The sequence below is a fragment of the Poecilia latipinna genome, unplaced genomic scaffold (genome assembly GCF_001443285.1).
Source record: "Poecilia latipinna isolate Pla-1442-1.1 unplaced genomic scaffold, P_latipinna-1.0 Scaffold156, whole genome shotgun sequence".
NCBI lineage: Eukaryota > Metazoa > Chordata > Actinopteri > Cyprinodontiformes > Poeciliidae > Poecilia > Poecilia latipinna.
The window spans coordinates 196477-221004 of record NW_015112772.1 but is presented as its reverse complement, the minus strand read 5'-3'; the positions used below and the strand labels follow the sequence as shown (position 1 = coordinate 221004).

General features: G+C 39.3%; 1 protein-coding gene across 6 annotated transcripts in view; it reads right to left on the bottom strand.

Moving 5' to 3' along the window:
* chchd3a (coiled-coil-helix-coiled-coil-helix domain containing 3a) overlaps window positions 1-24528 on the bottom strand; it is an 84680-nt gene that overhangs the window by 41428 nt on the left and 18724 nt on the right. For 3 of the 6 annotated variants that reach the window (XM_015029526.1, XM_015029528.1, XM_015029530.1), the window contains 3 exons: window positions 21764-21944; window positions 6163-6177; window positions 4369-4452 (listed from right to left, as the gene is read on the bottom strand). In XM_015029526.1, coding sequence (XP_014885012.1) covers window positions 4369-4452; window positions 6163-6177; window positions 21764-21944 — 280 coding nt within the window. The remainder of the gene's footprint in view (window positions 1-4368; window positions 4453-6162; window positions 6178-21763; window positions 21945-24528) is intronic. The other 3 variants (XM_015029527.1, XM_015029529.1, XM_015029531.1) reach the window with 1 other exon arrangement.

Sequence of the window (24528 nt, the reverse complement as noted above, 5' to 3'; positions counted from 1 at the left end):
CCTGTGTATTTGTACTTTTACTTAAGTACATTTTTTGAGTACTTTCTCCACCACTGCCTGCCTCTACAGTCAAGTCCACGTAAATACCAATATATAACTAAACCAGCAAACAGCGGGGAAAAAAATAACTGAATACCATGAAAAGAAAAAAAAAAAGTCACTTCAAAAAGCTCTGGCTCTAGTTTTGAGGCCGAGGCGTATTATTTACATGGGGTAGTTTCATAGTGAGCGAAAAAAAAATTGCTTTGAAATCATAGCTTCCCTGTCTCAAATATATCTACTGGAGAAAAAGCAGATATTTTAAGCAAGTGTTTTAGGAAAAACAGAGGAAAAGAGAAGTGGAAAGGAATGAAGACAGGAAGAGTAAGAGATGGCTATACCATGAGAGATAGAGACAGATGCCATCACTGCTTTTTAATGCTCTCTCTCCAGTATTTCTTACTTTCATAGAGCGGTGGAGCTTTGCTATAAGATGGCAATTGCTGCTGTGATTGTCCTCCCATAGGACAGGAGCAAAAAAAAACAAAAAACCAATTTCATCGATATACAAGGAAAAAAGAAAGACAGGAGGAGAAAAAAATTATTTTCTGAAAGGAAAAAAAAAAGATGAAATTGAGGCATTCGGGAGAAAAAACCCCAAACACTAAAGCACAAAAAGAAGAAAAGCTAAAAGAAAAGGGTGTGATAGAGAGATGGATGCAGAGGGAGGGCTTTAAACGATCTGGTTGGGGAAAGGGAAGAAAAAAAAAACATTGGCAAGTTGATTGTTAAATATGAGATTGTTTTACAGCGAGGCAGGTATTGAGTGAAAATTTAATAAATATATAGATATTGTTTTCAGGGGCTATTTGGTAGCCGTGGCCCCAATGAACAGTCGCAGTGGCGGCAGCGGGCTGAGCTGTCTGGGAGCCTGGTGATGGCCTGTCACTGGAAGCCCCTCTGATGAATGGCCATGTTGGATTGGAAGAGACATGTAATATATATCAGACTTACATTCTGTCTCGCTCCTTCTCGCTCTCTTTTGGTCACTTTGCCTCTTTTGCACGATGCTGGAGGGGAATCCTGAGGTATCTGGGAGCAGCCGAGAACAGACGGAGGGCACAAACAGTGATGGGAGATGATATTCGGCCAGCAGTGCACTGTGAGGAAAATTAAATTTGTCCAATCTAAGTGGAAAAGGGGCAGCTTTGGAAGTGAGAAGTATTATGTTTGGATAACTACAGGACCGTTGATTGGCTAGGAAAACTACAGCTGTGTTTGCAGTCCACCAGCTTCAACTTGAGAGGGTTTTTTTTCTCCTTTTTGTTTTTATAAATCTTTCCTTATTAGACTTGAATAAACATCCCAATGAATTACTGAAATTATATTTTGGTAAATGTGCCGCAATGCTAGATTTTATATTACTATCCTAAAAATGATAAAATATAAAAATAAACAATTTTGTCTTTGTGAGCATAAATACAAACACATTAGGTCTGAGAAGATGGAATGGCTTTTGTGGCAATTTTTTATTTTTTTATTTTATCTTGGTACAGATAGAACAAAGAAAGGCATTCTTAAACTATATTTAAAGTTTATTTCACTTGTCTGGAGTGTCCAATTTATTGATTAAGGGATCAATCAATCAGCTTTATGGGTCTCTGTGTGAACATGCGGAGAAATTGTGAAATCCCACCATCATTTATTTTCATTTCGTCTCTTAAATCACTTTTGCTGAGGCACAAATTTAAAAGCCTAAAACAGCTATTTTAGGCTTAGTCACATTTTAGCGCAGCTGCACTGAAACGTGACTCAGATGAGTTTCAGATGCGCCTTGATAAGTAAAAACTTAGATCAGCTGAATGTGTCTGTGATGTTAAAGAAAGGTCAGCTGACCTGCAGATGTGTTGCTGACTGACAGCCCACTCTTACACATTTGCATGTAAAGCAGGTTACTGATCTGATTACTCTGGACGGATTGTAATGTCTGGTTAAACGGTCATTGTTTGGCTTGTCTATTTACTTCCTGAATAGCCAGGCCGCATGTTTGGGTTAGGGCTGGTTAGGCAATCTGTCTCCACTAGCCTGCATCAAAACTATTGATCAGTCATCAGGATCAAAGGATCTTAGCTATAAGCATGATAGCATGTCCATTTGAGATGGTTAAAAAAATAAACTACCACAGCACTTGTTGCTACACTATGTAGCACAATACATTTTGTAATAATTATATCCAGCATAATGCAGACTTCACATATCACATTTCTGGAAATCTCTTGCATTCTCTGTAAGGGCGCTCTCTGCAAACTAACCATCATCTACACTTTATGTAAAACGATTACATGCTACATATGAAGTATGAAGGAGCCAGTGGTTTTATTGCTGTGATGAATCAGCGCACATCACAAACAAACAGTCTGACCTGGATAAGTACGCCGTACACTCTGCTTTGCGCTGCAGCTACTTCAATACCTGCATGCTGGTTCAGAAATAATATGCACGAGATTGTGTCTTTTCTGCGCTGATGGCTATCTTTACAGATGTTCTCTCACATGTTCATGCATATCATCACCTAGAGGGATTACAGATTTCCGGAATTATACAGGGGATGATCTAATCCTAACCTGATGACTAGGGTTCTCCTTATGAGCTGACAAATATATCTTATTGTTTTCAGTGCAGGTTTGTATGGCTAACCTGGGTTTTTGAAATAAATGAATGCATTTTTTTCCTTCATAAATAAATTTATGACGTGAGATTCCTCGCAGGTCCTTTATGTGCTTCCCTCTTCTCGTTTCAGATGTAACCTTATTTTTAACACAGCAACAGAAGGCTTTTCAACCTTTTCTCTGAGCTGTCTTGTTCTCTATTATTTGTGACATTTAATCTTTTCAAAGCTCTTCCGTCTTTTCTTTTTTTCATCCCATAGTTTCTCACAAATGCCACTTTATCATAATGTTTAGGTGTGCGTTTTCAGGAAGAATGTTTTCGGTTCCAGTTACTTTTTCCGTCACGTCATTGCCTGAGTTAAAACCCGCCATTTCTCTGTTTTCCTTGAAGCCTGCCCATTTTGTCTGTCCATTCCTCTCTGTCTGTTTCTCTCTCTCTCTTTCAATCTCGTGTTTCTCTTTGAGGTGTGAAGGTGTTTTGTTGACACTTTGATCTAAGGGATATTGACCAGAGCCCAACATGGCTGATGGATGGCCGGCGCTTAAAAGTCAATAATGTCCACGCTCGTTGGGGCTCATCACTTTTACTATCCGCACCAAATGAGCTCCTGTATGCGAAACAGTACGCCAAGTGATGTAATAACCCAATAAGTGTTTGGGGAAAAGAGTCAAGCTAGGATTTATGGATGAACCACTGACAAGTCAAAATGAAACTGGCTTGAATCAAATTTTCGTCAGACTTTTTGGACTGAGTGATAACCTGATGTAATCTAAAGAGATGAAAAGAGAATTTGTATGATCACAGATAGCAGAAAGCCCTGCAAGTAGTGAGAAACAACCCATTACTACTATAAGAAATTAAGCTTAATTGATACATTCGATTGCATAGGGAAAAGCCTTATTATCTTTCGAGTCTTACTTTGACATGTCTGCGCTGAAACTCATAATATATTCTGATAATAGCAGAGTGTGAATGATTCTCCTCCACAATGACTTTGTGACAGCATATAATTTCCATCTGGCTCCCACTATGGGGAGCGTTTGACATTTTGCACCCTCCAAAGGGGAGAAAACCCGTCCCCAGCAGGACTGTATAATTTTAAGCACATTAACAAGGGCATTATAGTCTTACTTAGACACTTGTGATTTGAGAGCTGCATGAAGGCATCCTTTCTAACTACACTTCAACAGGGCATTTGACCCTGGTCCCCTGCCTTGCAGGCATCTCTCACAGGGACCAGTATGGTGCTGTCATTTGAAGTGTGGAAAGCGTTGCATCTGACCCTTGTCCTAGTCCATGGGATACCAGTATGTCAGAGAAACTCAGGGTAGGATCACTTTCAGAGACAGGAGGATACAGACAGAGATTAAGGTGCAACCTCTTGTCCTTCAAGCAAAAAAAAAAAAAAAAAAATGCAGCAGTGACAAAGTTGATGCAAAGAACAGAAATATACAACATACTGGGAAAAACATGCAGATGCTGAGCGGAAGGATGATGTTAAACTAAGAGGACATCAAGGTGAATAAAAGAAAAAAAGCAATGTGAAGGGAGCTGATTTTTCCACAGAAATAATTTGTCATTGAATGCACAAGGTTGTTGGTAATCAACTTTAACACCCCATTGAAACGATGACCTAATTTACAAACTTAAATAGAGTGTTGCACAAACTATTTAAAGGACATTAATCAGTAGGAAGGAAGTTTTTTTTTTCCCCCTTACCCTTTCTCCTAGTCGGGCCACCTGCTCTCTGTAAAAAGCATCCTGCTTCTTCAGATCTGCTTCCTTGGCCGCCAGCTGCTTGGCCTAAAAAACACAGACAAGAGAAAAAAAAAATGTTTCTATGGAAATTATGGGAATAATAGACACGTTTTATATATGTACATATAAATAAAAACACTTCCCAAATCAAACCCTTTTGTATCATAACATGGCTGTCCAAGAAAATCTCAATGGTTTAGAACACCACCAAAAAATGTATATATTGCAATAGATAAATTCAAAAAGAAACCCAGAAGTGTTATGGTCACACAACACAATCATGGGGAAGACCAAACTTTACAGTTAAGTCAGTCATCTCCATAAGTCACAAAAGGTCACTTGTAAAAAAAAAACAAGCTGACAGCTCAGATGATGCAGGATCCAAGCATATTTATGAGAATGTGAGTGGAAGAAAAGGCGCAGAAGCAACAGGAGTAATCTTTGCCTTGAGAGGATTGTGAAGCAAAGACTATTCAAGAGTTCGGGGAAGATTCACAAGCCACGGACCCTGGATGGGTTCAGAACTTCAAGAACCGACATAGCGCATGCATAACCAGGACGCGGGCTACAGCTTTCACATTCTTGTAGTCTTTTGATAAATTTTGCATTGAATTTGGAAATCAAGTTGTCAGGGTCTGATGTTACAGTGGAGAGGCACTTCATTCATTCTGCTTAAGGTCCAGAGTAAAACCTCCACACTCGGTATCAGTGATGATTTGGGGAGTCATGTGAAATGCTGGTGGGGGTCCACTGTGGTTTGAAGAGTTCAAAGTTTTATGTACCAGGCGTCATCTACCTGCAGAACTTTGAACTTCACCCTTCGATTTACTAACAAGAATTAATAAAAAAAAAAAAAGATTATTTAAGTGAGTTTTAAAAGAGCCGTGCCTATGTGCATAGCGCAAAACTGCAGCAAAAGGACAGTCATATTCAGTAAATTAGAACATAATTTCAGGAATTCAGTTGTCTAAGAGAAACATGCATAGATAAATTACACACAGAGTTATTTTCTTAAAGTTATATTTCTGTTAAACATGAGTATTTTCCATTTAAAGTGAATGGAAATATGACATTTAAGATAAGAAGAAAAAAAAATCTATTTTCTAATCCAGAAATGTATTTATAAAAAAAAAAAAAGATGAAATGCAGAAATTGAACTCAGAAATGAATTGTTAAAATAAACAAACTCTTCTATAATATTAAAATGTTTTAAGACGTAGTGGTACCTGCACCCACGGACATGCAGGTAGACATAAATGCATGCACAAGCATCAAAGCGCGAGAGCCTGGCTGTGTCTTGGCAGGCTCTTGTGCTTGCTCTTCAGGTAAAATATCAGGACAAGAAGATAGCATCACTTTTTGTAGCGACCATGTATTGTGTTCTGCCATATGTGTTTACCGAGGCTACCTATCTTTGCTGTCCTCCCCTCTACTGTGACCTTCACTAAATGTACGACTGACTTTCTCTGTGACATACAGCACTGATAAGACCTGATAGATCACCTCTCGCAGGAAAAATAAGCAACATCAGCCTGTGCACGAGGGCCAAAGACTAATCAAAACATATTTACCAGTCCACACAAGATTAAAAAAAAAAAAAAGATCATTACCTCACCGGCCTAGCTAAGCCAAGCTGTGGGGACAAATTTGCAAACAGACTAAAAATGAAAGCTGCGCAAAAATCAAAAAACAGAACAAGTCAAACAAACTGAAAAGAAATCCAGAAGAAGAAGAAGAAAAAAAAAAAAAACTCACCTTCTGCTCAAATTCCTGAATAAGGCAAGCATTGGAAGAGAAGAGTAAGGAGACACTGATTTATTCTTTTCTTCAAAGTGACATTTGGAAAAGGTTTAGTATTCAAATGCCAGGAGTGACTGGCTGCCACGCTGTTCTGCTTCAGTAATCATACTTCATCCTTCAAGTTTACACTATCGCTGGCAAATACACAATCCTGTGCATGCACCCTTAATGCACGTCTGGTTTACAACCGCAAAATGTGCATTTAGTCCTAAAGCTCATGAGTATTTACAGTTATACACAAGATTACTAAAGAGTACTTTTACATTAGGAAAGCGGTCACACAGGTGTAGCCTTGAAGTTCTGAGTTTGAACACTATAGGAAGCTTGGGAATACAGCAACATAAAAAAAAAAATACTATATATATATATATAAAATGCCTTAGCCCATCCAATCTTCACTATGCTGATAACCATCTGAGTGTAGCTACTCAACACACTGCAGGTGAAACTGTATGCGGCATGCATCGTGATGAGGAGTCCCAGAGAGGAGCTGTCCTCACACGAGATGAGTGGGGGAAGTTTCAAAGTCAAGGGGATACTCCAAGCTCGCTCTGGAAGGAAGACCGAGACAGAAAACACTGTCGCAAAGGCAAACACCTTCATTATAGTGCCAGACAGTGAATAAAACTAACTCCAGGGCAACACTTTATCACACTCGAGACAACACTCTGCAAAAAAAAAAAAAACACAACACCAGGACCAGGGTGCTGGTGTCTCCAAAGTGTCCTCAAAACGACCCGACATAACCTAGCTTTATTGCTCTGGTCAAACATTTCTCTCTATTGTGTCCCCTTACAGTAAGTGTTGTTGTTTATTTTGTGCACAATGAAATCAAGACACAGTCATACCACAAGCCTAGTGCTGGGTAAATGTGCCCTGCAGTATACTTTAAAAATTATGGAGTTACCGCACTAGAAAGAACCTTATTGATTCGGAGCCTGCAATCACTGCCTCTAGGAGAGGATGGAAAAGTTTTCAAGTGTCTGGAGTAACCCTGCAAAGGTGCCAGAAAACTGTCTCCCCCAAACAGCTCAATTTAGCCTGAAGGGATAGAGGAGGGGGCGGCAGGGGGGCGATGGGGAAAGTGGGCAGTATTGGCAACGAGTTGCTATATTGTCAGGAGTGTGTCCAAGCTCGACGTCACGGTGGTAAGTGACGACTAAAGGTGTTGATTTTACCACTAAAGAAAACATGCACGCAGACGCTGAGAAGCAAACAGAAAGCTCAGACACCAATCTGTAGTACACAAATCATCACGTGCACACACAGCAGCCTGAGCAGCTGTGCTCACAGAGAGCAGGCTGAGAGATAAATGTGTGCTGAAGGGGCGACTAAAGGGCTCATTAAAACAGGAGAGGTTGTGACAGAAATGTGTACCAAGGGATTTCTTTTTTCTGAATTCCCTTTTGTCAGAGTCTATGGGAGTGTCTATATGTACACGGACCGGTGCATGTGTTCAGTTTCCACGCGGGGCTGGCTGACCCTCCTTTTTGACGACGCACAGGCCCAGACCCACACGCATTATGTCGGGATTTTTTTATTTTTTTTTTTTTCTACCCACTGATTAATCCCATTCAGAAGGGTTAGAAGATAATCTAATCACACTAAGGGCCAAACAATGAGGACAGACTTCAGCGCTGACCATACACTTTTTGTTCTCCTAAAAAAAAAAAAAAAAAAAACAGAAAGTGGAGGAGAGCTCGTAGGGTTGGGGGAAAGAAAGAGGCAACTTGATAAGACGATACTCAAAGTTTTGTAGACCATATGCGGAACTATTCAGCCTATCTGAAAATGGAAAACCTATGCCAAAACTAAAAATAAAAAATAAAAAGGCAATTCAAAGTGCTTGGCAGGACAAGAGGGAAAAGTAAGTAGAATCCAAGAGGCTAACTGTCCAGAAGGTAACGCAGTGTAGAGATCAACAGCACAAGTAGGGGAATGTGTTAAAGAAGCACTGGAAAAATGTTGCATTTATTAAAATAGGGCATAAAAATAATTTGTTGAGAGGTAGCCAAAAAGATTTCTGCTTACAGCTCAGCCAAAGTCATTAGCCCGCAGTACAAAAAGCTGATTGTCAACACATCGAGAAACTGACATATTTCATGAACGACAAAAGAAGGGGATCTACATTGGTCAGATTTTCTTTTTAATGTTAGAAATATCTCTGGAACGTTTTGAGTTTTTGTTTATAATTCTCAGACAGAAAAAGTGGCATTTTATTTAGTTGCATGGTAATAGCTGCTCTTGAACTGTGCGCAAAAATTCTCCAAAGTAAGCCAAATTCTTACTTTTGGCCTTCTTACACGTCCGCGTTTGAGGTTTTAGTAACCTGTATTGTGCATTTGAGGTAAGACAAATAAAAACAGCTCAAGTTTTCTGAGCTTCGTGGCAAAACACTTTTCACCCAGCTTTACTCTGCCTAATTTTCCAGTGCAGCAACCCTGGACACCGAAAGGAAAAATATCCCATTGAGTGCATAAGGTTTTACAAGAGCACTTCCATTTCTTTTTATAGCCCAGGAATAAACAGTATTGTTAATAAGCAATAAACATTTTTATCCTATCCCATCTCTGATTAGGGTTCGGTAGCACAAATGGCCGAGGGTGACATGCGGCTGAAAGTGAGACCGCGGTGGTCAGATTAAACGAATCGTTTAGGCTCGGTGATCGCCTCTGTGAATATCAATTAGCAAGCCGCTGAATAATTAAGGACAACTGTGTTTTTAATTAGCTGACTGCCGCAGTTTGAGCAGGGCGCAGGGCTGGGAACGAGGAGGAGGAGGAGAAGCAGGGAGGAGCTGAAGAGGGGAGGGGTTGGGAGAGCGATGAGAACAGGTGGATTTTGCTGCGTCAGCCCACCTCCCCTTGCCTCCCGCCCACCCGCCGGCTGTTCTCTCACTGAATTGCTCCCTTATAGTCCATTTTCTTTCACACCTGCTTTGTTGTTTCAAGTACTCTGACATTTGCTTTTTTTTTTTCCCTTTCAGAGTCTGCGGAAGGACCGAAATAAAAATAATCTTTACCTGTCAGCAGTACCAAAGTCTGAATACGCAGTATGTGTTTAGCTTGTATGGCAATGAATGGGTGTCTTTGGAAAAACAAACATTAAAAGAAGAGGCTTTATTACCTCTGTTGCAATATGTTTGCTCACTTTCAGTTAACACTACATGTGTCAGAACCATATAAGGTAACATTTCTTGACCAACTTGGACATATACCGTGTATCACAAGGCATTCATAACCCTTGAACATTTTACTTGTTTTTTTAGGTGACATACCAACATAAAGCAACTTCAATTTTAAAAGCTCAATGCAGATTGTCAATTGGATTTGACTAGGGCATTTTAACAGAGCATCGCATTGTAGGTCGTGTTGAATGTTCATGTTATTATCCTGACAGAAGGTGAATCCCTGTCCCACTCCGAAGGATTTTGCAGCTTCCCAATCCCTGAATCGCTGCAGTATGATGGTGTCACCACCGTGTCGGTGGCAATGACATGGTTGGTGAAATGTTGTTTTGCTTGTCTTTTGCACATAGGCCAAAAGAGTACATAGTTTCATTTGACCGGAGCAAACCTTCTTCCCAGAACACTTTCTTCCATGTTTGCCATCACCTTGAAAGTTAGTGGCAAACTGCAAGGCTGACTTTCAATAATGGGTTTCTTCTTGCCACTCTTCCACGAAGGCCACATCTCCGAAGTACACATCTAATAAATGTCCTGTCAAAAAATTCTCTCACTTGAGCTGCAGCTCTCTGCAGCTGCTTCGGCATTAACGTGGGACTCCTGGATTCTTCTATGATTAAATTGTTCCTCGCCTGCCCTGTCAGTTTAGGTCACTGACCATGTCTTGGTAGGTTTGTGGTTTACTCTAGTTTCAGATGATGGATGATAGAGTGCTCCATGAGTTTATCAAAGCTCAGGAACTGCTGCTAGTGTAAACTTCTTCGAAACCTTTTCTCTGACCTTCCTGCTGGTCTCCATGATGCAGTTTATTCACAGCCTCTATAGTCTTCTTCAAACAGCTGTGTTTACATTGAGCTCAAACTGCTTATGGTGGTGTATTTACTTAATATGCAACTTCTGAAAGAAATTGGTTGCACAAGAGTTTATTTAGGAATGTCAAAATAAAATGGGATGAAAGCCAATATACTTTTCGGCATTTTATTTGCAAACTCATTTGAAAATGCCACTTTGCATCCATCTCACAAAATCACAGAAAAAATGTTTTCTAGCTTGTGGTTGTAAAGTCAAAAACGTAATAAAAAAGTTAAAGTTGCATTGTTTAAATCTACAAGAAATTTAATTTCAAACAAACAAAAGGAACATTGCACTACTTCACTTTGTGAAAGTTAATGGCTGAAAGCAATTCATTTCACAGTTCAATGACAGAAATTCTCCAATGTAATAAAATGGAGGAGTTCGGTTTCAATGTGTGCCTGCTAGATGCTTATAAATCACGATAGGTGAAAATAATTTTGAGAGATGTCGTGATCAATAGTGCACAAATCAAATCTCATCACATTAACAGACTGCACATCATCCATAACCTTGTTTTCTTTTATGCCCCTCTCTGCCACCGTCGTCCCTGCCTTGATTCACCCCTGTCACGAGTAGCATCATAATCAATGCTCCCTCACACTGCCCGAGTACACAATGCAGCACGGTGGGTCAGAGCTGCACACCGGGGCCCATCTATCACGTTCACGTGCGACAGGAGCCCATGACAAACTAATACTGAAGCCGTGAGCAGCAAGTCCTGCACGATCCCACTGGCAGCGGGGAGGTCACGGGGGCAGAACAATACGGCCGTGCTCTGGTGTTAATTAGCGCAGCGGAGGTGTAGGTGGCATGCGGAAGGTTAGAGATGGATGGAGGGAGAAAAGTGAGGGTTCACAGGGTAGACGGGATGAAACGGTGTTTGGTGGATGGAGAGAGGATTCAGGGTGAATGTGGAATATAGATGACAACAGGGCTGGAAGAAGAGACGGTTTCTTCTGACAGCTGTTGGGGAACATTTCACACTTCAAGACATCAGAAGAGAGGTTTGATGAAAGGGATTTTTTTTTTTTTTTTTTTTACTTTTCAGTAGTATAAGAATACATCAAACTTTTCAGACATATCTTCGTAATAACCCGTGGCTTTTTGCTACAAAAAAAAAAAACAAAAAACGGTGGTAACATTATCTTTAAAATGCATGAGCAGCAAATAAATTTTCAGTGATACCATAAAATACTACCTGACCTTACTGGCCAATAATAATAATCTAATCTTTAACATCACCAGTAAAACATGGGAGTTCGCAGCAGAGGCTATAAAAATCCATTGGAGATCATTCGCTTTTGCTGTTTAATAAGCATCATGGGAATTTACTGAGCACCAGTCACACTTAAGTTCATGGCCAGCTATTAGTCTCCACAGGAGATTTCAGGAGTATGGGCAATAAAATCGTGTCCGTTATGGTGCGGTCAGTTAATGAGCTTAACACTGATGACATCAAAGGATGCACGCTTACTCCCAGCCAGAGTTCAAATGCTGTTTCACAATTCTACAAGACCATTTTTAAGGTATGTTGCCCCCAATGGTGAAGCAAAGCATCAGACATCAAGGCGTTTTGTAACTGATGCTTAATTAGTCAGTTTTAATAGTATTTTACTGTCATACTTACAATATGGTAACTGCAAACAAGCCAAACAGAAGAAGTTCACATTCTTTTAGTCACTCAAACACATTGCCAAACTGTAGATTCATTAAACATAGTTACAACACATACAAAAAAAATTTCCATCCAATTCTGTACTGGTTCACTGAACTGGTGGAAACTGTGACTGAACACAATGATTTCTACGACTGACAAGATCACACCTAAGTGTTGTTCAGTCACAGCATTTTCACCAGCAAATAGACGATAGCAGGGGTCAGCAACCTTTACAACCCTGAGAGCCATTTTTGCTTTTGGTCCAGCTAAAACAAATTTGTTAACAGCAGCAAAAGCAACATAACTCTTTGAAAGAAAAGAGTTTGTTTTTATAATACATACTGCAGGAAATTTGTTCTGGTTTTTAAATGAAAAAGCGATAATTTTGTTTTTAGGTTGTATACATCTTCTGTGGGGTATTTACAGGTCATTGAAAATGACATAGAAAAACAAATGTAGTTTGTAACCTATTGACAAAAACAATTATATAAAAGAATATTCGGGGGCGATGGGTGGCTAGGGTGTTAGAACACATGGGCACAGGCCATAGTCCTAGATGTGGTTCCGTGCCTGGTCTCTTTCCTTAGGCAAAATTTTAAAAATGGCACAATGACCTACTAGGTCAAATGGCAGAGGGACATAAGGTCGTGACAAGTAGGCGGCAAATGTGGGCGACTTCATTTTTACACATGTATCACAACTGCTGACCATTTATCGTAAATTAAGATGAAGTGCCAAACGTGTAGGACGTTAGCAATGGACGGCTGACGGTCTTGTTTGTTTCAGCTGGCTTTAAGGAGGCTGAGTCAGACGTTGTTATCAAGTCAAACATTTACATCTCATTTGCTGTCAGTGCAAGTATGAAGCCGTTTCCGAAGTGTACCGCTTTAGTGCAATTGTAATTATAAAAGAGTTTTGAAAAAAATATAAAAGGAAAGTGAACAAAAGTTAAAATGCTGACAGATGTAAGAAATCTCTTTACACTGCGATGCATTTCGAGCCTCTCAGCTTGTGTTGGAGACATTACCAATCCTCTGTGGATGGACGGCAGCAACATCTGCTTGCTCAGAGATTGATTAACTGGCTGATCGCGCGCCTCTGGTGTAAACTGATTGATTGATCATTCTGTGGTGGGTGTTGCCTTAGCCCACCTCCCTGGGGAGTGAACCTCTGGAGGTCTTAAGTCATCTGTCATATCCAACACAGAAGAGATACAAAAGGGATGGGGAGCTGGAGGTTCATTACCAAGCACTAATGAAAATGAAGCAATCTGGGAACATTGGATATGCCTGGGTATTCCTACTTTGCAAAAGTGTTGTCATGTGTTACGAAATAATGAGGAGATATACGTTCGATCTAAAGCTCTTTGCACCAAACCAATGTGAAAATGGCTGACAATAATTACACAAAGTCTGGAAACCCAATTGATCTTAGTAAAATTTAATCTAAACTAATAATGTAGCAGCAGTGACAAGCAAATTCTTGAACATTTTTGGGATAGTTTAGTTTTGGTCCACAGCCAAAACCAGTTCAGAAATTTAAAAAATACTAAGATGGTGTAAACCTGTAATCGTTTCCTTTTTTGGAATGTAATGTATCTGGTCATTTATATTTTTGACCTCATCTTCAGTTACAGTAGGCAGGAAAGGTAAACGTTACTCAAAACAAAAAGGAGTCAGATGAAAACATGGAGCAAAATGAGGAGCTAGTCGGACAGAATCCTAAACGGAGGGCAGAAAATTCCTTTACCTGGTCGTAGAGAACAGACAAAATGACCTGGGAGTGCTATGAGCCGTATTACCTTTGGACAACAGATGTCCCTCGGGTGCTAAGTTAATGAGAATGAGTGCTGGTGAGAGAAAGGCATGAGGAGAAACAACCGACGGCAAAAAAAAAAAAAAAAAAAAAAGGGGGGAGGGAAGACGTGGGTATGAAAGGACACAGCCTCGAGATGTGTTGCTGACACTAGACCTCATGGACAACCCACATGGCATGTGGCTGGTTTGTCTGTTTCCATGTGCCTGCGGCTTATGAATTTTTTTTACCTGTATAAAATCCTGATAGTGTATGTATGGGCAGCTGAAGGCTTGAACGACTATGACTAGAGATACTCTACATTATGTATGCCGACAGTGTGTTAATACATATTCATTGTCCCCAGCAGGTGGTTTTCACAGGCCTGATAAAAAGTAGGAGTTCACAGTCAGAAGTGTGGCCTGTCCAACCCTCGTCAGCAGAAACACATCCCCCTTTAATTGCCCGACCAACCTCTTTGTCCAACTACACCCTGGTTAATTAAAACTAATAATAAAAAAAAGCCAATCTCCTTTGCATGCAGAGATTAACCAGTTACAAATATTAACATGTAACAGTGTTTTACAAAGATTTCAAAATGCAAAAATATCTTTCAGTCCTGTTTACTTTTTCTTTTAGTTTACCTTTATACACTTTACTCTAACAAGTATCTTCATGTTCCTGTTTTCTGGTGAAATAAAACAAAACAACAACAACAACAAAACACATTTGTGAAAATTGAAGGAGCATCAATAATCACTTTAAGTAAGGCAACAGTTTAAAACTAACAAAATCACAGTGGCTTGTTTGTTCAATAAAAGACAAAGTGAGGTAACTATAGGGTTCTTGTTGCACTCTTGAAAATTCACTAGCAGCAGTACAAATATGCACCATATCTTACCATATATAATGCATTTTTTATTGGGTTTTGTTAAATGTTCCTACTTGCATGTTGCTTTAAATGCTGTTTTGGAGTTTCACATTATAAGTGACTTTATTGAAAAGTTAATTTGTGAAGTAAAATTAGCTTTTTACATATTGGTTCTTTCCTTTGCAGTCAAACACTTGAATGCAAAGGACTCAATTTCTACTTCAAACGCCGTTAGCTAAGCTGACTGTTCCCTTCCTTAAAACCACATTCATACTGCTCTCAAAAAACACAGAAAGACCACTAATATGAAAAAGACCAGATAAAAAGATTGAGCTACCTGTGTGTTTAGGTATTAATGTTGAAATGACATTATATGCACTTGGCTATTTTACAAAACTTGTATCTTAAAACCTACCTCCCAGAGACAGAAGCAAAGCAAATTAAATATGACAATTCGAAACCAGGGTACATGTATGGATATAAACAATGAAGCACATATTTTGATTTAAAGAAAGCATTGGAAAACATAATCAAAAATCAGACTTAAGACACTTCCTTTACATTTTTTTTGTCTGGCCTGGCTGACAACATTTTCTATATTTGCTCAGCAAATATAGAAAATCTGCAACACAAGAGTTGCTGAGTAAGGTAGTTGTTGTTTGGAGTACACACATTGAATTATTTCTTTACACACACACAAATCTGACATGATTTAGCATCACTTCCCAGAATGTTTAGTACAAATGAGGATGAATATATGCATAATAAATGGACCCACCACCCTGTGAAGCTGGAGCAGTAAATTGACTGTACAAGTTCTCTTGTCAGAAATAGGCTGTCCGGACTCCAGTATCCATCCATCAGTCGAAGCAAATTTATACCCTGGCCCTGCTGCTGGAAGCCTGTAGTGCCAATTATGTGAGCGGGTGAGTGCCAGGTGCAGATTGCCAGCAACAGGCCCTGCCAATTAAAGCCTAACCTCATGTCTACCCCTAATACTGGGATGGTATCTGGGTAGCTCAAGCCAGGCAAATGGGTGCAGGACTCCTGACGTTGTGAGAAAAATTGTGGAATGGACATGCTTCAAGACAAAGCAATGAAAAAGACGAAACTTTGCACACGAAGTAAGGTAAGTGATAGCTCCTTACCAAATATTATCCAGAAGAAACTAGTATAGCGCAAATTTACTTTTGCAAAATAACCTTTTTTCTGTACTTAACGTACTTTGTGGCATATAAGTCACACTTTTTTATATACAGTTCAGCTTCCACTGTAGTCAGATACAACTTATAGTTTTTTGTAGTCAAAGTTATCCTTAGTTTATTGAAAAAATACATGGAAGTTTGAGTATCTGTAGAGAGTCCCACTGAAACAAAAGTTGACACTAAATAGCAGTTTGTTGCACATTTTGAATGTTAGTTGAGTTATGCTAAATTTATATTAATTTCAAAACAATTTACCAACAGGGCCATTGGAGTAAATCTGCACCCTAAAACATACTGGCGCTTTGTTATCATGACATTAGGTGCCAAGAAAAGTAGGAAAAAGCAAAAGTACAATTTAACTGTTTGGAACCAGTTACCAGTAGTAGACAAAATCACCTTTCTCCACCCAAACCAATGTTTGGAGTAAGAAAAGATTGATGACTTTGGGTTTGATTGAAAAGTCCGCCTGAGGGTTAGAGCCCTGTTTCTATGGTGAGATGCTTTGACCAGTGATTGATTAAACAATGGACCAGTGTGGCTCCGTGGGGAGAGGAATTGTTGAAAATAAAAAGAGAATGGCAGAGGTCTATTATTTCATTAAAATAAAGATGTGTGGACTGACAGGTGTATGTAGAATGAATATGGGACTTGCATGGCTCTTGTGAGTCCATATGTATTACAGTAAATGTCAACATATTATTTACTAGATCATCTGTTTATGTTCATGTTATTTGCTTTGTATTCAAGGGAAACCAGTGTTGCCTTTATAATTAACTTTAAATCTGCCGAGAACAACCAAAAAAGAAAAACTGGCTTAATGAGTTATGGGCATTTTCTCTCCTAGTCTAATATCTTAAAAATGTGGAAAGATGACAACCTAATTAGAATGCCAACAACGCAATGAAATGTTGTGAATATTTGTAATTTAGTATCCATTTGTAAAACTAGGCGTAATACAGCCACTGTCAACTAACAACACCTTTTCTCCCTTGGCATCACTCACTTCCATTCCCTTTTACAGTATTTCTCAGACTTTGCACTTTTGTAGATGGAGCCAAACAAACTGGAACCATAAACATTCTTGTCAAAATATTTTAAAAGAACTATCATTGTTAAAGCAGACATTTTTTTTCCCCCTCAAATCTTTTGTAGAAATGCATTTTGTTCTTTCTGACATGGTAGACTTCTAACAAACCCCATGTTTGTTGTTCCAATTTTCTTTGCTGTGGCCCTCCCCGAGTGGCGTTACATGTGTGACCACTGATGTCGAACGTTTTCCCTGCAGACAACAGAACCCCAGAAACCCAACATTACCAACGACGACAACAAACAGCCCTGCCTACAATGGTGTGAAGTTTCAATTACCGGTAGACTTGTTGGCTGGTGGCTGCCAGTCAACCTGACTAGGAAGGGAATGACTGAGAGGAAAGAATTCCTACTGGGGTGGCACAAATCATCTAGCACCCTGACTACAAATGGGACTTAATCGTTAAACATGTGTACAATCTATATATAATTAGTGTTACTAAGATTATGATTAATGTTCCTTGTGGAAACCCCTCCAGAATAGCTCAAGCAACTGACCGATAAAGTTGTACATGAAAAAAAGCCAGTTTGCTAATCTTCCTAAAATAAAATTAACCTCCTTTAATGGAAGGTTTAGGTTTGCAAGGAATATATAAATATTCAGGGTATCAAATATGAGTTTTCTTAACATTTTAAAAATCTCTTTCAAAGTTGCACTTCAATTTCATAACCTAAATTGGAGCTGAATGCAGACAAACTAAATTTCGCAGGATGTATGTGGCTATGGAAGCTCATATAGAGGTATTAATAAAGGAAACTAGAAGGTTTTTTTATGATAAAACAATTTTTTCCAAGTCGTTTTATTATAAATTTTACATTTCTCTTATGTTGCCTCGATAGTATTTATTTGAAATAGCAAGTTTGGCAGTCAAGAGGCCTAAACTCACTAGTGCAGATTTTATCCATTTATCCTTCCATATTGCCCAAGACCTCCATCACAACACAAACCCAAAATAAAACATATTCTTTTAAGATTTTACATTTCTGGAGAAAATTACAAAATGTGACCAAAAGCTAAAACTGAAGTTTTCTAAGGAAGTTAAGCCACAGGTTTGTTTGTTCTCTCAAGAATTCTCCCTAAATCAAAAGAGACTTTATTTTAACTCGGCACCTTAAAAAAAACAAAAAAAGAAAAAACAGTTTGATGGCCGGATTAGTAACATTTTAATTTTACTGTAAAAAAAAAAAAAACTCAACAAATCAATAAAACAAATGTTAACCAACCTTGGTCTACGCCAAAGTCTCGAGTCAAATCTCTAGGATGGATGTCGCTATAATTGGTGTGGCTGTGCAAGCCGAGGCTAAGGCCATTATAGGTGAGCATGGGGAGGCATAACTGCTCATAGCCTCGCTCTCATTGTGAGAAAAGAAGTAGGGAACGCATGGGGTCCTACCACTCACCGTGACCTGTATCTTAATGAGCGGGACAAATCGATACATGCTGAAAGAGGAACACAACGGCGTTGCAATAAGACAGCTCTGTCTGTGTACACATTTGTTTTTCCAGTAATAATGTTCAGTTCTGGTGGAGTTTACATACCCTCTCCGGCCTGAATGACATTACTTATTGATTTGTTTGAATTATCTTTTTTGTTTTTTTTTTGTTTTTTTTTTTTGTCATGGAATAATCATACAAGCAAAAATCTTCATAAGTTATACTTCAAACTAATTGACGTATAAGTAACATGTATAACAGCTACTAATAAAGTATTTTTAAGTTTAACGTCTCACCTCAACTCTTCCAAACAAACTTCTAATGCCATTTTTTCTTTTAGAGTTACTGAGTGAAAGCTTAAAGATGATAGCTGGTCCTAGAGCTGGTTTGCATTGTAAAACAAAACAAAAAAACTTTGGAAAATCTTCCTTTATATCTCCATCAGCAAATAAATCTTGTGTTTAGTAAAACAAACCATAAACATTCTTAGACGTTTATATATTTCTAATTTATTGACTCTGTAAAGTAGACCTAGTTCTCATTTTTAGGCAGGTACAGATGCTTACATGCGGCACAATGATGTGCATTTCATTTTTACGCATTACCTGTGTGAAAGTGGTTTTCATACAGGTAAAAAAGCCTGAATGAAAGCACACTTGATAAGAGGCGTGGTTAAAAAGCAACTCCTGTAAAACTGAAAAAAAAAGAAGTCAAAATTCACGTTTAAGTTTAAAGTTGAGTATCGAAGAAGTTAGTCTTTCTGCTCCTTTTTAGTAAGAAGGAAGAAACTGAAAAATTAAGTCGCACACTAAAACACAAAAAAAGGCAGGAATAATGTAATGTAGCACACGTACACACGCAGACACACAAAAGACAAACATGCTTTATGTTTCATCAAAAATGAGTTCGCTCTGGTTAGCTGGCAATCCTGGAGTTTGACGAACACAGAGAGAAATGACAAAGGGAGGGAGACGTCTTGGGTGAGAGGCTGTCTTTAAAGAAAGCAAAAAAGAAAAAAAAGTCAATTTCCAGTTGAAAAGAACATTGGCTGTGTGGAAGCGTTTGGCTTGACAATTACACGAGTGCTGCAAACCGCACTGCACCTCCACTGATAACCCGTCGGATTCTATTAAAACTTCAGCACTCCAAAGGACACTCATATGGAAGAAATTATCACACAGACTCACAGTGCGTGTGGCGCGTTTTAAAACAGCAAAAAAAAAAAATAATAATAACTGTCAGACAATAATTCTTCATCTACATTATTCCTATTGTGAGGAGGCAGAGAAAAAAAAAACTGGAAGGGAAATTAACTATTGGAATTTGGCAGAAACTCACAAAATAATTAAAGATTTATATAAGTAAACTGATTGAAGGCTAGGTTTATTCTGTAAAACTGTGTGCAGTTTGAAAGTCTGCTAATGACCTAAAAGTAGCTTTTTGAGTAACATCAAATACCATCACAGTATAAATTTGCACTCGGATAAACACAAACAATTGTGGTACCCTCCTTTGAATTACCACTTTAATGCGGTGGAGGGTATGTGAACCCCTATCATCTTGAGGGCTTTGTTATCCGGAATTTCAGCATTTGATGATTTCAAATCGCCGTCTAGGTTCTAAACCCAACTCCTCCAATTGGGCCGAACTCTCTCCTACTCTGCATCAGGCATGGGTGAAGACTGGAGTGAAGATTCAGGTTTGTCTTCTCAAACCCCCAGTCGGCCGTGGCAGACGGCCTCTTACTGAGACAGGTTCTGTTTGAGGGTTAAAGGGTAGTTTTTCCTCTCCACTGTCGCTACATGCATACTCGATGTAAGGGACTAATGTATAGTCAACAACAAGCGATTGTCACTACGCGCTACGAGTGAAATGCTGCAAGTCAGTGACTCGATGCCATCTGCTGGGTTTCCTTAGATACAGATTTTTTTTTTATCTACTTTGAATAATTAATTGAGCATACTGTACTGTTTGATAAATAAAGTAGATTACCTTGTAGAGGAAATCTACTATAGGTGTGTATGCCTTTCATAAAAAACATATTTCAATTTTGAGATTAAGAACTCTAGAAAGCTAATATTATTTTCTTACCCTTCCTTATTACGGTCTCCATCTTCAGTGCAATTAAATTACACAAACCGAATTCCTTAAGAAAGTTTCTTCATGGACACTTACAGTAAAAGAACATCAAACCATGGTTTTACCTCCCTCGACATTCCTCTCTCGTCGCCTTTGTTTTCACTTTGAGTTCGGTTCCATATGAGGGATTCATCACATACTTGTCCAATGGTGGGAATCACGTCCTTGCTTCACTCTTACTCCGTCACAACAAAATGATTCATTTTTCTATTACTGCAATAAGCGTGTGAAATGAGCTATATGATCAATAGCGTAGGCCTGTAAACAGTGGCCACACTCCAGGGAAAATGTGTTTTCTTTAGTAAACAATACACTGCCTGCATGTGGTAAGAATGCTCATCTAAAATTGTTTGCGAAGGCAATTTAGGGAGAAAAAAAAAAAAAGACACAAAATGAAAACATTCTTTATAACAATTGAGGGATGAACAGAGTAAGATTTGCCCAAGACAATATTAAGCTACAGCAAATAGTTTTGCTTAAACTGTGCAGTTTATTGGAAACTGCACAGTGTGCAGGTCCTTTGGCTTTGTTGTACACAGATGAAGCTTCGAGGACTACTGCATGTGTATTTGTGGTAGTGAGATGAGACAGTCTAAGTATTTAATTGAATTACTCCTTAAAGATATCCCCTGCACCACAACAAACTCAAGATTTGCCACAGTGCCAGTCGTGCAGCGCTGCTAACACCAAACACTTCAAAGCTTAAAACACTGCATAAGCTTGCCCTAATGAGAGATAAACCTTGGTCCCAGTTTGAGGTCAAGAGCGCTCTGAAGCAGGTTTTCATCCAGGACGCTTATTTACACGGATGCATTATTTTTTACCTCTATCTGAGTCACAGCACTTCCTGCTGCTGACACAGCATGATGCTGCCACTTTATGGGCTATACGGTTGTAAGAAACATGTGAAAGAACGCTCAATTATAGAAAAAATAATCATAAGCAATTTTTAAGGAGGTGTACTATGTGTTTTCCAGCTACATAGTAACATTTTATAACATAAAGCTCGGAAAAGTCAACTATGCATGAAAACCTCTTTAAAACCATCCCAATCACTCCTCTTAACCACAATAAGAATACACTTACAAAACAGAATGTGGCAGAAATAACGTCAATAAAAATCTCTTCGCAAAGCATATGTATGGAACGGAAATCGAAATAGTGCAAACCCGCTTGCATCAAGGAGACCATCACTACTACTCAAAAACAAAAACAATCTATACACTTAAGTAGGTAAAAAAAAAACAAAAAAAACCAAAAAAAACAATGCAGCATCTTGAAAGTGACGTTCACTTTAGCTGCTGTGCAATATATTAGAAAGAACACTTACGAGTAGCTGAGCACGAAGCTTCTCATCCTCACTGCTGATCCTCTCCCTAATGATCGCTTGCTGGAGGCTGTCATGGGTGAGGGCTCGCTCCACAGACAGGATCCTGGATAGTTCTTCCTGGACTTTGGCCTGAGCGTCAGCTTGAGCCTGCGCTGATGCCCGGGCCTTCTCTGCATCGTACCTGGGTAGGATCAATAAAGAGAGTGTAAATATTGTTAGAATAAAACTTAGGTAGAATGATAATATATGATGCCTGTGCATACCCCAACATTTCCTGCTCTAGCTCTAAATAATACAGGAAGAGGATTTAGTGCACCGTATAACCAAGGATGGTGATTGTTTGGTACCAAGAATTAGTGCTCTTAACATGTGCTACTGGTTATTTTTGACAATAATGTGTTTTTTCTTTTTAAACAGTCAGAGATGCTTAATGAAAGCACCAACTGACTCCAGAGCATTAGTGAAGCTCACTTGTTCCTCCCATCACAACATTAGAGCAACATGGTGGCAACAGCCCAAATAAGACAATTTCCCAAAATGGACTGGTGCAAAACTTGGCATTGACGTCATCAACTTGGCATCAACTTGGCATTGACGTGATCAACTACACAGTTGATCACTCCAGGCAACGCATCTGCATTGTTCCAGAGTCCCGTCGCGGCGTGACATGCAGCACAGCAGGGCTCCATCATGGCGGCGACCTGAAATTCACCGATCTCCGAAGAGTGACCCATTTTTCAGCAAATGTTTGTAAAAGCAGTCTGCATCGCTAGCAGTCAATCTGTCGCCATGTAGGCGATTGGAGCCACCTACAGTCTTGCTTTTCTTTACATGTCCCTGTCATTTTTAAAAAGTTGCAATGAAGGCCAGCACTGAGGAGTAACAGATGAGCACTGACAAAAGTTCAAAAGGCAAACCTGAAATCGTGAGAACCTCTGTGAGAGGGTTTATAACAAATTTAAGTGATTACAAAGAAGATCTATTTGATTATCGATGGCAGTAATCAATTCTGAGAGGCAGTGTTCTCAACAGACGCAGCAAAATCTCTGCAGACAAGAGGACCAGTATTTGAACCCGGCCACTGGGTTGTCTTAGTTGCCTAGCAACACAGTTCCAACTAGGTGACAGTGTGCTTGATTGAATAAGGAAGAACATCCCCGAAACCCCTAAAAGTGATCTTGTGTCTGATATCAAACACTCAAGCCGAGGCAGAATAAACACAGAGCTGACGGAGCGAGCAGTGGAGTGAATTATGGCAAATTCAATGAAGGCGAGGGAGATCTTCATAAACATGAGCCTAAGAAGGATGTGGAGAGATGCACAACAGATACATCTGATGACCACGGCAGAGGGCAGCTGAAAATATTGACTGTATGGCACAGTTCCAAAACAGGGACCCAATTAAAAACTAATTTCCTCCAGAAAAGATGGGGACATTGTAAAACAATGGCACTACTTTTAAAATAGTTATCCTTTTAAACCCCCGTAGGGATTTGAACACATAAGTTATAATTCATTTAGAGCCTTCTCAGGTTTTTCGACTCCTCATGATGGGAATTTACATATCCGCTAATGCATGGTTCCAGGCGTGAATGTTATATAAGTTTTCTACCTCTTAGCTATGCTATTCTTCCCGTTACAAGCACACACTAATCTGTCAAAGTGATAGGTTTTCATCTTTTATTAGAAAAAATCTCATTTACTTCCTCAGTCAGGTGTGAATGTAGACCACATGCAGACAGTGATGAATGGTGATGGACAGACTGCTAAAAGCAGATCACCTACATACCTGTAGCTTTGAAAAGATGACAGGTAGGAGTAATTCGCATATACGCCTGAAGTCTTAAAACGGCCCCGCATCGCAACTAAATGTCGGAGGATTTAAGGAGGGGGCGGGAGGGGCGGGGGACGGAAAGAAAACGGGTGAAAGTAAAGAGAAAGTGTGAGCAGTGGCAACATGACATGTTTGGCCCTGAGGAAGTGAAGCAACGGAGGAGGGAGACAGAGAGCGGGAGAGAGGGGGAGAGTCGGGGGGAGACAGCCATGTCCAGTCTCACAGTCCACTGGGCTGCACACGTCAGCACACTCCATCCATCATCAGGCTCTGACTCACGCACACACAGACACATGGGGAGCCTCCTAATGGCCTTTTACATTCACCATTTCCCCCACAATCCACGCCTCCCCGCCTGTGTGCCGCTAATGCATCTAAGCTACCTCTACTCAAGACGCTTAGGCTGCTGCTACAACTTGGACTGAAAGAGAACAGTAAACAAGATTTTTCTTGGAAAAGTAGTTTTGATGGTACTTGTGTGGGCCAGCAAATGTAGCCGGTTCAACCTTTTGACATGCCTTTTTTTTTTTCTTTTTTTTTTTTTAACCAATATGCTTTTAGCTGAACATATAGGATGAAAGTACATCAGATAAAAAAAAAAATTCATCACAATTGAGTTTCCATAATGTACCGGATGCGTTGCAGCTAAAATAAATGTTTAAATCGCTTGATGTGCAAGTGTTTGAAGAAAGCATTTATTAAGAAAAGGCCACACTGTGATACGGCGCTAACCTGCAATGTGGTTCTATTAATTTTTGTTTTAATTGCATTAAATTCACAACAGGAAACCACAAAAATATATTTTTGTTTCTGCAAAACTGGATTTGATTGTGTTCATGTTTTTTTTTTTTTTTTTTTTTTTTTTAAAAAAAGAAAAAAAAAACTCCAAAAAAACCCCCACCGGCAAAAAAAAAAAAAAAAAAAAAAAAAA